This window comes from Sus scrofa, chromosome 9, assembly GCF_000003025.6.
Source record: "Sus scrofa isolate TJ Tabasco breed Duroc chromosome 9, Sscrofa11.1, whole genome shotgun sequence".
Classification (NCBI taxonomy): Eukaryota; Metazoa; Chordata; class Mammalia; order Artiodactyla; family Suidae; genus Sus; species Sus scrofa.
This window is the reverse complement of record NC_010451.4, coordinates 90,966,671-90,981,515: the sequence shown is the minus strand read 5'-3', so window position 1 is coordinate 90,981,515 and position 14,845 is coordinate 90,966,671. Positions and strand designations below refer to the sequence as shown.

The 14,845-nt window shown below is 42.4% G+C and overlaps 1 protein-coding gene across 8 annotated transcripts in view; it reads left to right on the top strand.

Annotated features, from left to right (window-relative positions):
• RAPGEF5 (Rap guanine nucleotide exchange factor 5) overlaps positions 1-14,845 on the top strand; it is a 274,179-nt gene that overhangs the window by 250,741 nt on the left and 8,593 nt on the right. For all 8 annotated transcript variants that reach the window (XM_021063441.1, XM_005656686.2, XM_005656685.2 and 5 more), the window contains 3 exons: positions 2,474-2,524; positions 3,335-3,422; positions 9,261-9,325. In XM_021063441.1, coding sequence (XP_020919100.1) covers positions 2,474-2,524; positions 3,335-3,422; positions 9,261-9,325 — 204 coding nt within the window. The remainder of the gene's footprint in view (positions 1-2,473; positions 2,525-3,334; positions 3,423-9,260; positions 9,326-14,845) is intronic.

Here is a 14,845-nt window from a genome sequence, read left to right as displayed (position 1 = left end):
AAGTTGCAAGCCTCCCAAATCCTGGCTCTGCCTGTCCACCTTGCGTGATGCAGACTGTTTGGGTTCCAAGTGTGAGGCCCACTCACATGAGCACACATTCTCAAACAGGGACTCTGAGGGTCTGTGTGGGAAGACCTGAAACGGGGGTGTCCCTGAAGTTGGCCAGACACAGATATAGGGCCCTCTGCCTGCACCAGGCCCCGCCGCCTTCTTCCTTTGGGGTTTTGTTTCTTCCCCTCTCCATTCCTTACTGACCACCTGCTCACTCCCTGTACCACTTCTCTCCCACATTACGGATCCAACCTGCCTGTGGCTCACTGGGCCCCCTCTGCCTCTCCCCATCCTCTCAGATGCAGCCCCTTTCCACACCTGTACCTCACTCCTCCTGGTCCCCAGTTCACAATCCTGCAAGGGAGAAGCCAACAGGCCAAATCTTGTCTTCTCACGTTTGATCTCAGGGACGGTCTCTGGGCAACCTTTGCGGGGGGGGCGAGGTTCCCTTTCTTTGCATCCTGGGCTATGCACTGATGGAATGCGCTGTGGTAAGTCAAGGTCAGGGTCAGTGCTCCTTAAACTGGTTCAAAAGAAAAGGCTTGAAAGGCCCGCAGCTCCGGTTAAGCAAACAAGATGCACATCCCCTTGATGAGATTCAAGGAGGTGAGCAAGAGGTGCCTCCGTGGATCAGAGCAGGAGGAAAACAAATGGCTGATGAGGGTCCAAGGAGGAGAGTGGAAACTGAAATTAAATCTGGAAGGAAGCTTTGATTCAGGCCGCGTGCACTTTGTGTGCATGTTGACGGCCCACCGCCATGTGCGGAGCTCTGCGTCAGCCCTGTGTCAGACAGAAGGTGGGCCAGATCCAGACACGGTGTGCTGTGAGCAAGGAGGTCTTGACCCAGTTCCAAGCATATCAGAGCAGAGCCGGGCAGGGGTTGCTCTGTCTCAGGGTGGCTGAGCAGCCCTGAGCAGCAGAGCCTTGAAAGTTGAGACCAGAGTTGCTACAGAGGGACATTGGGGTGATGTCCCTGGCAGAGGTGAGCTCAGTATCTCTAGACCTGGAGAGTGACTCCACTCTCCTAAAAAGGCAAAATAGGGAAAGGAGTCGGTTTGGAGAACTAGAATAGAGGTCAGTAAACATGTTGGGGAAACGGCCAGATAGTGAATAATTTTAGGCTGTGCTGGCCATGTGGTCTCCATTGCTGTGATCCAGTTCAGTGCAAGAGCAGCCTGTGATTCATCTATAAATGATGAGCACGGCAGTGTTCCAATAAAACTTTATTTATAAAAGCAAGCAGTCCAATCTGGCCCATGACCGACTCCCAGAGTAGATCAGTTTGGCTTTAGGTATATTGAGTTCTGAGATGCCACTGGGACATCTGTGTGGAATATCCAACAAACGAAGATACACAGCTCAGAAGAACATTTGGCCTCAGCTGCAGAGGTCTGTGTTTGCCCTTTTCTCATATGGTTTCTCTTCCATTTATTAATACATGTGTATTGGGATAAGTTTCCAAACGGATCAGACAACCTGTTTGCTGTAATAAACTGAGTCTGGATTCAAAATTACCACATTGGAAAGTCTGTTTTCAAATACCTTAGAAGTCTGATTATTGTGGGTTGATTTCATTATTTTGATTTGTGTGGAAACAGAAAAACCCCCCAAAACCCCCAAATCTTCTGGGACATTGTCCTTAGCGTTAAGAGCTGGAATTTGCTGAGCACCAGCTACGGACGGTATGCTTCTTGAGTTGTCTTCATGTCAGTCAGAGCTTGGAGCCTCACTCCAGACCCACAGCTGGAAAGGGGCAGAGTCAGAATTCAAATAAAGACTGGCCTACCACTGAGGCACCTAGCTTTACACTTCACTGTTCAGGACAGGCTGGAAAAGCCCAGGCTCTTCTGAGGCCTGAATTTTTATTTGTGAGGATGGCCTCTGTTTGCATCCTCTGTCATTCTTTGTGCCCCCTGTTGGCCTGGTGGATCTTTACAGCTCAGTGCTTCTACCCATTAAAGTGCAGGCTTCATCATTTAGGGTTTTCAGGGCCTTTCACTATTTATCCCTCTGCAGTGAAACATAATTATTAGATCATTTATACAAAAAAGCATCAGCCAACATTATTGTTTCCCACTCAGCAAGACTGTTTAAGAAAGTGTACGCATCTGTCAAAGGTAAGATATGAAACTGAAATGCAAGTTTTTATTAAAAGATCGCCCATGTGTGGACTGTCTAACCATGAGATTCCTGACTCATGTGGCTGTTATTTATTTTAAACTATCTTTAGCAACATTCCCAAGAACAGTCCCATTTAGAAGTGATGAAAATTGCATAATGAGATGCAATCAGGGTAGAACCAGATGCTAGAGGTCTTTATGTTCAGAAATGTAACATATGTAAACAGAGCTTAATGAACGCTCCCCTTTAGTGCCTCTCAAAATAGCTGACCTCTCTGACCTTTTTGTTTGTTTGTTTTTAGAAAATTCCTGGGAAGTTTAAGAAACTTTTCTCTGAACTTGAAAGTTTAACAGTAAGTCGCTGAGCCAAAGTGGATTTAATCTTGCAATTGATTGCTAATGTCGAATTTCTTTCTGGAATTTGCTGTCACAATCTGCACCTACCATGTTAGATGTATGAAAATGTGTGCATATGGAAATATATATGTATATGTCTATAAAAATGTAGCTTTGTTTCTTAGAAAATGAAGCAAGTTGACAGTTAATGCTTCTTCCTCTGCATGTAAAAAAGGTAGCAGGAATGGTCCTTTTGGTGTGATTTTCAGAAGGCAGATTTTTTTTAAGTAGAGGCCATTTCCAAGCCTACAGAATTAATCAGTATAAATTGAGTGTGCAATTCTTAGGCATTACATTTTTCTTCTTTTTTCCTTTTTGCTGTCTCTTACGTTTAGATACAAAATGGGTAGTTTCTTTTCAGAACGCAGTAAAACTACTCTCTGCATTATCTGTGCATTATGAGGGCAGTTTTTCTTTGCAGTGTTCCTAACAAAAGACTTTGGGGTTACTTCATGATAGAAATTATGGAGAGGAAACTGTACTTAAGGAACCTATTCGAGGGAAGATAATAGGGCAATCAAAAGGTGTCTCTCCTTGGCAGTCATTTCCCATTATTGTCAACCAATAACTTGATTTTCATTCATTGCCTAGATTTCCTGCCCTCATTTAGTGAGTTTATTCTCCTAGGAAACCTTTATCTACTTTGTTCTTAGGAAGAACCGCTCTATATCTAAATCATGTTCAAATTGTATAGCAAAAGTGGATTTAGAATTGTTTCTATGGTGCATTGATTTTCCTTCCTCTTTGTCATCTGCTTGGTTCGGCAGGACCCTTCCCTGAACCACAAAGCCTATCGAGATGCATTCAAAAAGATGAAGCCACCTAAAATCCCCTTCATGCCCTTACTGCTTAAAGGTAACAATTTTGTATCTTGTATACTGTGTGTGATTCTGTGTTCCGGAAAAGTATCCCTCAACTGTAAAGGGCAAGAAAAGGATTCTCTGTTTTTATCTTTAAAGTCATTTTGACCTTCAGACCTAACTCTCTTGGCTTGGGATTGTTTTACAAATGTTCGATGATTTCTGAGATACCTCAGAAACCTAACTGGACAGGAGCAGACAGCAAAGCATTTTCACTTGGTTCATCAAACTTGGCACTGGACACTTTTGTGGTTGTATTTTACTCTGCTTCTAAGCCATCTTATTTTCTTTGAGTCTACATTTCACTTAATTCAGCCAAGAATAAGGCTGCCATAAAGAGCCCGAATGGTAATCAGTCATGTTCTGCATTCGTAACCTATGTTTCAGAGCTTCAGCGCATGGCCTGCTGCTGTGTGAGAAACACCTTCAGGGAGTTCCCGTAGTGGCTCAGTGGTTAACAAAGTATCCATGACGATGCCGGTTCAGTCCTGGCCCTGCTCAGTGGGTTAAGGATCCAGCATTGCCATGAGCTGTGGTGTAGGTTGCAGATGCAGCTTGGATCTGGCATTGCTGTGGCTGTGGCATAGGCCGGCAGGTGCAGCTCCAATTCAACCCCTACCCTGGGAACGTCCATATGCCATGGGTGCGGCCCTAAAAAGACAAAAAGACAAAAAATAAAAATGAAAAAAAAGGAATACCTTCAGTCAACACAGGCAGTGCAGTGTATGAAGAGCATTGGTAGAGAAGGTACTTTCTTCTTTCCTGGAGTGAGTACAGTTGGAAAAGTATATGACACCTCCAAGTGAGTCCACTGACTTCTCTTCAGGAGACCCCCAGATAACTGGTCATGAAAACATGTTCTTTAAATTTATTGTTGAGGTCTCAGTGATCTCTTTGAAACCAGGGGGATGCATGAAAGGGACGTTCATTTCCATCTGGCCTGTGCTCCTAGCATTCAGTGAACATCCTCTCTGTTTGCTCTCCAGGAGAAAGGGCTTTGGTCATTTTTCTTGGCCATATTTTGATTCTTGCCAAGGGATTTTATAGGAATATTCTTTTATATTGCCTCCGCCCTTCAGAGGACTGTAAATTCTGCTGGGTCAGGCCCCAGTGCCTACACCCATAAGTGTGATTCTGGAAATGAATGACCTGGGAACTGGATTGCTAGTTTGCCTGGCCATCTTTCTCCCCCACCTCCCCTCTCGCCTGCCCCACTGGCAATAAAGCTGATATTCCCTTTTCAACTTCTCAAGAACAGCCAGAGCTTGGAGAATTTCTGAGTTGTTATGCATTCTTGCAGCTACTTATTTCATCTTCATCTGGCATACAGCAAGAATTTCTATGAAACATTCATATATTAGGACAGTCAAGAGGCACACAGAATGCTTCATTCAGATGCAAAGAATTCTGCTAAATGTAAATGGATGAAATAAAGAGAGATTATAAAGCCAAAATAAAAATGTAAAGTTCATTTAGAAAGTTCCCTTGTGGCGAAGCAGGTTCAGGATCTGGTGTTGTCCCTGCAGTGGCTCAGGTCGCTGCTATGGCCCAAGTTTTGCTCCCTGGCCTGGGAATTTCTTCATATCATGGGCACAACCAAAAAAAAAAAAAAAAAGGTCATCTAATTTTTCATATTTATATCTAAGATAAGTTTAGTGAGACTTGTGATTTTTATTTAAAATAAAATACCAACTGGAGAGTGGAGGTGGTAGTGTAGGAAGTAACAGTTAGAATTATTTAGCCACAGATAGGAAAAATAGGAGATGAAGACAGATCTGGGAAGGGAATTGGTTTTAGGAAGACAAAACTTTGAAGCAATAAATGTTGGTAAGGTAATGAGAAGATAGTCAACAATGTCCCTTTACCTTAATTAGATGTGAGTTGAGCTTTCTGCTATGTATTAGTGGTTTTCCCCTCAAAATATTTAATGCACTCAGGTACCTCACTATCTTAGCTTGGATGCAATTTTCTGCTCTACTGAACTTATCTAGCCCTCATTGTTGGCAGCAAAACAAATTTCCCTTTTTTCTACTGAAAATATGTTCTCTCACTCACACTAGTAAATTAAACTTTTTTCCATCTTTTCATTAGAAGCTCTCTTGAGTTTAAATAAGCACTTATTTTTCCTTTATCCTAATTTTGTTCATTGTAAAAATAAACAGCATTAGTACTCTCTACTGTACTTAGGGCTACTTTTTTTTTGTTTTGTTTGTTTGTTTGTTTGTTTTGGTCTTTTCTAGGGTCGCTTCCTGCGGCCTATGAGGTTCCCAGGCTAGGGGTCTAATCAGAGCTGTAGCTGCCGGCCTACACCACAACCACAGCAACGCAGGATCCAAGCCTCATCTGTGAGTTACACCATAGCTCACAGCAACACCAGATCCTTAACCCACTGAGCAAAGTCAGGAATTGAACCCACAACCTCATGTTCCTAGTCAGATTTGTTAACCACTATGCCATGACGGGAACGCCTAAAGTTACATTTTTGTCTGAAATACTTTCCAATGGAAAATAAGATGAAACTTTTAAATATGTGTATAACATGTCTGAGATGAGACATTTTGGAAAACACAAACGACATGAATTTTTAGCTTTTGTGAGCTGCAAAATTATTTTAAAATGTGCCGCAAACTACTTTAAAGCCACCAGCTTTTTCAGGCAAAACTTCCCAGCCCTCCCCCTTGTGCCTCCTACCTGGGCTTGCTCTTGATTAGAGACGGAGACCACACTGATCTCCTGGGTGTTGAGAAGGACCGGGCCCCCCATGTTGCATTTTGTGAGACAGTCAGTTCCCACGAGCAGATTATCAAGTAAGCACATAACCTGAAGATGCTTCCAGCCATCAGCTTTTCCATTTCCCAGTGAATTTCTTTCCATTTACAATCCCCTCTACTGTGGATTCCAGTTCAGACCGTAGTGAGTGGGAAACCCTAAATAAGTGTTGGGCAAAGGCTCCAGCTGAGCGAAAGGTCAAAAGCAGTTGAATCATGTATATCATGTAGGGTTTGGGAAGCTGGCGGTCCTTCCAACACAATGAATAATCAACAAGCCTCTTAAGGTAAACTGAGGTTGTGTCTGTATCTTGGAGTGCAGATTATTATTTTGGATTTTGGGGGGTATTTGGATAAAAGGAATGTTGACGTGCTTATATGTTTCTTGCTTCCGTTTCACTTGCCATCTCTTCACATGGAGACCTTTCATCCAACAGTTGTATTACATGCAGTGTGAGGAGCGTGTCTGGCAGGCGCTCATTTCTAGCACTCTGAACCTGGCAGGTACCCAGAACTGCTTCACAGCCCATGACTTGGGTTCTGAGACCCCAGTTTTTGAGCTCAACCACCTATTGGTTCCTCATCACACACGTGCCATTCATCACATCAACACCTGCAGCCACGTCGACCCCCTTCTCCTGGGGAGCAGCCCCTTCCAGCCTCTCTTCCCTCCCCACCTGGCCAGACACACCTTTCCTGCCTTATCCTCATGTCAGCATCAGCCTAACAGCCCCCACCCTCCGTAGAGCATCTTCATCTGCTGACCTTGAAAAGTCCTTGAGAGTTGAGGTCAAGCAAGGCCAGCCAAGACAGAGGAGAAAGAAGAGAGAGGAGTGACAATGGGAACATTTAAAAATTGGCAGAAACCCCCACATCTAGTTAATTCAGTGCATTGATTGTAACAGGTGGTAAGAAATGTCTGAGTCCTTTCAGGTACCAGAGAGGCCCAGTGGTGAGAGGAAGCAGACTGCCTGGGCTTGGATCCTGCCTCTGAGACTTAGAGCTGTGATCATTCCCTGGACCATACTTCGTATTCTCTCCTGCTAGGGCTTTACCTTACAGTCCTTTGTGAGGATTAAATAGGTTAGTGTCATATCTGATGCTGTTCATAAATATAAGCTGTATTATTGTCATCATCCTTGGGAATACAAGGAGGGGATGACAGACCTTGGAACACTGAGACAGACATGGACCATGAGACTCTGACAGGGCATTTGTAATCTGAAATCTCTGGGAGCGAGGGGATACCAGGCTTGTAAAATGGTGTTTCTTGAAGATCCTAGGCACACAGGGCTGTACTTGCTATGCAAAAAAAGATACAAGCTCTCTGTGTTGGCTACTCTGTTTCTAAATATTGTGTCATAGAAAGAACGCTTGCAATTCAATTCTGAAAGCAAACCCTGAAAAGATAATAAAATAGCTAGAGTTTTGTCAGATGACTGTGTAATTGCGAATTGTTTTCCTGGGAAGGCGTCAGTTTAAAAAATGAAAAAAAAGAAAAAAGAAAAAAAGAAAAGTGTGGGGGGAAAGCTTAGAAAAACGATGCAGTCTGGCCAGGCTGGAAGCTGTGTAAAAAGTGGCAGAGAAAAGGGTTGTCACGAAAAAAGGGTTGTAGTCACTGTATGGTGTTAACCATGTAACTGGTGTCACCCCCTGGTGGGTCATCAAAGCTCAGCAGTGAATGTGTTGTAGGCAGATTTCACAAGCACCTATCTGATAATGCCCCCATAGGCACCAGCAGAATCAAAGGCTTGATTATATGCAAATGCTTTCCCTCACTCTTTAGAGGAATTTGTCTGTTCACTTCCGTCTTTTATGTCATGTTATTTTTTCACACGATTTCTGAAAATTATTTTCATTTGGTTTGCCCTCCACGTCTGTGATATAACATGATTATTTGCACATTCTTTAAATTGTAGTATATGTCTTACTTTGATTCTTGTCTGTAAGGATTCCCTAATGCTTAGTCATTGACCCTATGAGTTTTTTTAAGCCATCCCTTTTCAGAGCTTCAGCTTCTGTCATTATGTTAAGGAATTACCATCTCTCCAAGAGGCACTCCTGTGATTTTTGCAACCAAAAGAAGATTTTTATTTAAATATCTTCTGTCACTTCAAATGCAAAGAAGCTCAAATCAAGCTAACCTTCCCTTCCTCTAAAAATGTACCTTCATCCTAGTCTCCTTATGTTATTTCATCAATGATTCTTGCTTTCCAGTGGCTGAGTGGGCCTGGAAACCTTGCCATTTGCAAACTTACCCTTTTTTCACTCACTTTTGATAGCTAATCAGGACCTGGCTTTGAGAACCAAAAATCTAAATTTAAACACCTACGAGTTCCCATCACGGCATAGCAGAAATGAATCTGACTAGTATCCATGAGGATGCAGATTCAATCCCTGGCCTTTCTCAGTGGGTTAAGGATCCAGCATTGCCATGAGCTGTGGTGTAGGTTGCAGATGTGGCTCAGATCTGGCATTGCTGTGGCCGTGCCGAAGGCCAGCAACTACAGTTCCGATTTGACCCTTTGCCTGGGAACCTCCATGTGCCTCAGGTGCCACTCTAAAAAGACTAAATAAATAAATAAATAAATAAATAAATTTAAACATTTAAATCTAAACCTTAATTTTTTTTTTTTTTTAAGTAAAGCAGATCCCATATACTTTCCAGGCACTGTTAAAAAGCAGACACGTAACTATTAAAATTCTTTTTCTTTCTCATTATTCATTTCTTTTCTACTCAGTGTTTTGACCTAAAGACGTTATGGACCAGTTAGGTTATAGAATAGTGTTAGCTAATGTTAAGGACGATGAAGTCAAAGCCTACATTTTAAGTATAAGATATATACTTGCATGAATGTTACAGTGTTTTCTCCCCACGCACATGCATTATGCCCTCTCACATCAAATACTGTACAGATTCAATTTCAAGTTTCCTTGTCAATGCATGAAATAATCCATAAGGCTTTAGAAAAATTAATAAGCTACATTGCAGCAAGGTATCTCTTCAACCTTGACTCACGATCCATTCCTAATGGTACATATATCTTTTTGTTTTTAATTTTCAGATGTAACATTTATTCATGAAGGAAATAAAACGTTTTTGGATAATCTCGTCAATTTTGAAAAACTGGTATGTAGATGTCACTATTTCTCCTTTTTCCCACTGTAAGGGAAATGAATGTTTTTCTTGCTCCAAGAAACAAATGGTTTAAGGGCTTTTGTTCACTGAATGTGTGATTTATTTGCTGCATGTTGTGCCTTGTCAATAAAATGTATTCCCATTAAATAGAAGTGTGCTGGCAAGGTTTTTAGAGCCAAATATGAATATCTGGTTTTTATTTTAGAAAATGGAACTTCATTGGATTAGCATCAGTGGTTGAGAGTATGTGTTTGAACTGGAATTAAAACTGCAAGGTTCCTGTCGGTAGGAATTCACACTCATGAGGTTCGGCCTTACTACTTTAAAGACATCTTTCTGTGTCTTGGAACCTGCTGCTTCCACATTGTAGGAGAAAGCTGTCCTTCTGGGGAAATACATCCAGCTTGGATATGATGCTGAAACTTGTAGTGTCCACATGTGAGGGGAGGAACCACTCCTTTACCAGCCTGTAGACAAATGGTGCCACTGGGGGGAGACCAGCTCTGGCCAAGCACCCTCCCTGCTCATGAGAAAGGGGTCCCCAGCCAATTCTTTTTCACAGGTTACTGAAACGTCCCTTCCTGAATTATTTCCGGGATATTCCCAGGTACTTTGTCAGGCAGTGGGCTCCTTCTAGCCTTTCTTCCTGCCTGAGGGCAGAGGAGAAATTGAGCAACTATAAAATAGGAGAGCTCCCAAGTGACCCAGTTGACTACACGAATGGATTTGTCTGACAAATGAACTTTCATGTCATAGATGAGACTGCCATGCCTGGTCAAAGATGATACCATTGACCCCTGTCCATAGACCCTGACCTTTGAGTGACCTTTTCAGTAATGGTAATGGATTTGTGTCAACTCTTTCAGAAATAGACCCACAGTTCCTGGTGAAACTGGGTCAGGCCTTTGAGAGAAGGTTGAGGGCCGTAGACCGTGACCCAAGAACAGTACCAGCTGATGAGTCCAGACAATGTTTGGCCTCTGACCTTTGCGTCATAAGAATCCTCCTCCAGGGATGAGGTTAAGTGACCACACATAGAAGGAGGTGGCACGGAGCCAGTACAGTCAGCTCTGTACAGCCTGAAAACCCAAGCAGCTAAAATGTGAAAGACTGCTATCTTGCCATAGCTCCATTTTATTTATTTGAGGAAGATCACTTTGCGACTAATTAGTTTTGAAGTGGACATATGGCCATAACGTTTCCAAGTCTCTCTGCATGCTAAGTGCTTTGGAATCGAACTCGGTTATTATAGATACTACAGTTGAACCAAGACAGCCTGAAGTGGATATTTAAGTATTGGGTTTTCTTGAACTTAGTCTTTAGATTCCTTCTGTATAACATTCTGAAGGTCTCAGGGTAGAGACTGTGGGCACTAACATTCTAGTCTGTAGGCAGGCTAATCTCCAGTGCTTGGTATTAATGAAATGATTGTGGGAATAGAAAGTGTCTGGTCCGTATTTATTTCTGGTCAATATTTATTGTCATTGCCAAGGGGGAGGTGGAGGGAGTGGGATGGATGGGGAGCTTGGGGTTAATAGATGCAGACTATTGCCTTTGGAATGGATTAGCAATGAGATCCTGCTGGGTAGCACTGGGAACTATGTCTGGTCACTTATGATGGGGCATGATAATGTGAGAAAAAAGAATGTATACATGTATGTGTAACTGGGTCACCATGCTATACAGTGGGAAAATGAGAGAACGCTGTAAACCAGCTATAATGGAGAAAAATAAAAATCATTATATAAAAAAAACCTGAAAAAAAATATTGTTTCAAATCCTGGCCAACACATCTGCTTATGAATGCCACATACTCTTTCAAGAGCATGTGCAAAGATGTGGGATGATGTGTCACACCAAGTGGAATTCCCTCTAAAGGTCTAGTACCCTTCCCTCTGACAAAGCCAGGACCACAGGAGAGCAGGTCTGCTCTTTATATGACAACTTTTGTCTATTTTGATGGGCAGGCTAGGGGTTGACTTTCTTCACAAAGGGGCCCAGTGATTTGGTTAAGTTCCTTGTGTCATTTCCCCTCAGATGGAGCTACCCAAGCGAGAGGACAATTTGATAAAGACATGAAATGGGAGAGTTCCCTGGCAGCCTAGTGGTTAAGGATCTAGCATGGTCACTGCTGTGGCTTGGGTTCAGTCCCTGGCCTGGGAACTTCTGTATGCTGTGGATATGAAAAAGCAATGGAAGGTCTCCTGCACCCTTCTCGCTTTCATCCTGACCAGTGTCTCTGGTCCTCCCCTGCTTTCTCCAGTGGTCCAGTGGGAGCCTTTTAATGCCTGCCAGTGTAGTCAAGGGTCTTGATTTCATATGTGTCAAGACTTCAGAATAACTGTAGGGACTCAAACAAAGTCTAACTGATGTTCTTCTCTTAGGTCAGAAAGTGTATGTGCCCATAATCCTTTAATAAAGTCTAAGGAAATCACATGGCATAAATAGGTAAACTTTTGCTTTAAATTTCTGAGGAGACCTCTTATTAAAAAGACAGCTAGAGGGTAAGTGCAATTACACATGCACACAGCAGGCCCCTGGCACACAGGAGCACTGTCAGGTGCTCAGTGGCACATCATTTCTAAAGAGAGCAGACTTTGGAGTTCCCGCTGTGGTGCAGTGGGTTAAGAATCCAACTGCAGCAACTCGTGTCATTGTGGAGGTACGGGTTTGATCCCCGGCCCTGTGCAGTGGGTTAAAGAATCCAGCATGGCTGCTGGTATAGCATAGGTCACAGCTGCAGCTCATATTCAATCTCTGGCCCTGGAATTTCCATATGCCCTGAGTGCAGCCCTAAAAATAAGTAAGTAAATAAATAAATACAGCAGGCTTCTTGCGGACCCCCTCCTTGCACAGAGAAGCCAGGGTGGAGTCAGATTTTTTTTTTTTTTTTTTTTTACTGGAAGGATAAACCTCTGTTTTACACTCTGCATAGCTCCGTGTTATACTTGGATGCCAGGGAATGAAACTGAATTTCCTAGGAGAGTCAGTTAGTTTCAAGGCATGTTTCTTAGCAAAAGACAGGGTTTCATTTAAGCTAAAATAGGATCATCTTTCACAATAATGAACCGATAGCTCCTAACTGAATTAACTTGTGAGAAGCCAGTTCCTCGTGATGGATATTAGCAGCAAACAGATAATTCAGTGTATTACCTATATCTGGCTGATCCAGGCCAACACATTAAGTCAGAGGACACAGAGACCCAGAATTGCTCACTGGGTCTCCTAGCGTCCTCCCTCCCACTTCAGAAAACCTAAAGATGAGATCAGGGCTTGGGTTTCAGTGTGCCTTGCATTTGCATCAGCCGCACCTGTGGCACACGATAGGAATCAGGGTGACGCCATACCTTAAAACAACAAGAGGACTATCCTGGGAATAGTGACAAAATTTTGGGAAGGAAATTTAACAATACATTCACAGACATGAGTCAGGTCTCATTTCCTGTATAAATGCAATTCGAGCTGTTGCTATAATCACTGTCCTATTTAATTTTTCTCTATTGAGTAGACATACAATAGAAATGCAGCCTGGGAGAACAATTTAATAAGTAGGTCATATTCAAATAATGTTTCTGAGGTCTGCTGAATATTAAGTAAAAAAATATATATATATTTAGTATTAACATTATAGTTTTAACAGTAATTCACTGAGGATTTGCTGTATATTAACGATGCTCCATTTTCTATGTGGGGGTGGGACATGAAGGATGATGGGCCAAGGGAGAAACTACTATGTACACAATGAATAATATAGGAGGATATATTATACAACACAGGCAGTATGGTTTATGATAACTTTAAATGGAGTGTAATTTATAAACATTTTTTTTGTCTTTGGTCTTTTTTGGGGGGCCACACCCACAGCATATGGAGGTTCCCAGGCTAGGGGTCTAATCAGAGCTGTAGCTGCCAGCCTATGCCACAGCGGATCCTTAACTCACTGAGTGAGGCCAGGGATTGAACCCGCATCCTCATGGATACTCAGGTTCATTCCTGCTGAGCCATGACGGGGACTCCACCTATAAACATTTCGAATCACTATTCTATACACTCGAAACTATTATAATATTGTAAATCAGCTATATTTCAATTTTTTTTTTTAAAGATGATGGCCCACTTAGAAGGGTTTAGAGGGCCAGATCATGAATAATTTCAATTTGTGAATTACAGGGTGATGCTTGAATTTTGTATGAATCAAAGTGTGTCATCACTGTAGCCTTTCACAGGACTGGAACACGTTGACAAGGGTTTGGAGGTTATTCTGACAGCTGCACAGGAGGAAGTGTAGTGGAGATTGGTCTTGTCCTAAATGCTGTCTTTCCTCTGCCATGGAAAACTGACTGTGGTAGAGAGAGTTTAGAAGACAGCTGCAGGTACGCAAGTCAGAGGCCGGGGGGTCTTGTCAAAAGGAGCTGCAGGTTTAAGAAGCCCTTCCCTGGAGATCAGTAAGAACTTTAGAGAAAGAAATTAAAATAGAAAACTGAAGACTATAAAAGAGAATGTAAGTCGTCAACAGGCTATGGTCTCTGTGACGATACTGATGTTTTAGGGAATGTTCGTTTTTCATAAAGACTGTGTTTCTTGTCATCGCTTGAGTTCCTTGGGTTTTGCTTCCACAAAAATTCCTGCCTCCATTCAGCACATATGTGTGAGGCTCCGTGGGAGCCATATGGTAGGGGCCGGCACGCACAGCCCCCTTGCGGTACCTGGTCTGGAGGAGGAGGAAAGTTCCCTAGTAAGGACAACACAAACCCAGGATCCATGGTACACAGAACAGTGGGGGAGGTGAGAATGGAAGCTCCGAAGTCCGGAATGGAGATCTTAGGCTGCCCGGGGAGAAGGTGAAGCAGCTCCTGAAGGGAAAGCATGAGCGAATGTGGATGGGTAGGTCGGGAGTGGCTACGCTGCTTTTCTTTCTTTCTTTTTTTTTTTTTTTAGCATATATGTTTTTGTGTGTTTTTTTAATGATTTTTGTTTTTTTCCATTATAGCTGATTTACAGTGTTCTGTCAGTTTTCTACTGTACAGCAGGATGACCCAGTCACACATAAACACACACACACACACACACATACATTTTTTTCTCACATTATCATGCCCCATCATAAGTGACCAGATATAGTTCCCAGTGCTATACAGCAGGATCTCGTTGCTATATACGTTTTGAGTATTTTTTCTTTCAATCGAGGTATAGTTGATGTATAATCTTATATAAGTTATAGGTGTACAACAATGCAAGTCACAATTTTTAAAGTTTTTACCCCATTTATAGTTATTATAAAATATTGGCTACGTTCCCTGAGTTGTACTGTATTCTTATAGCTTATTTATTTTATACATAACAGTTTGTACCTCTTAATTCCCTACCCCTATCTTACCTCTCCTCCCTTTCCTCTCCCCACTGGTAACCACTAGTATGCTCTCTATATCTGTGAGTCTGTTTCCATTTTGTTATATTCAGTAATTTGTTTTATTTTTTAGAGTCCACATATAAGTGATATCATACAGTATT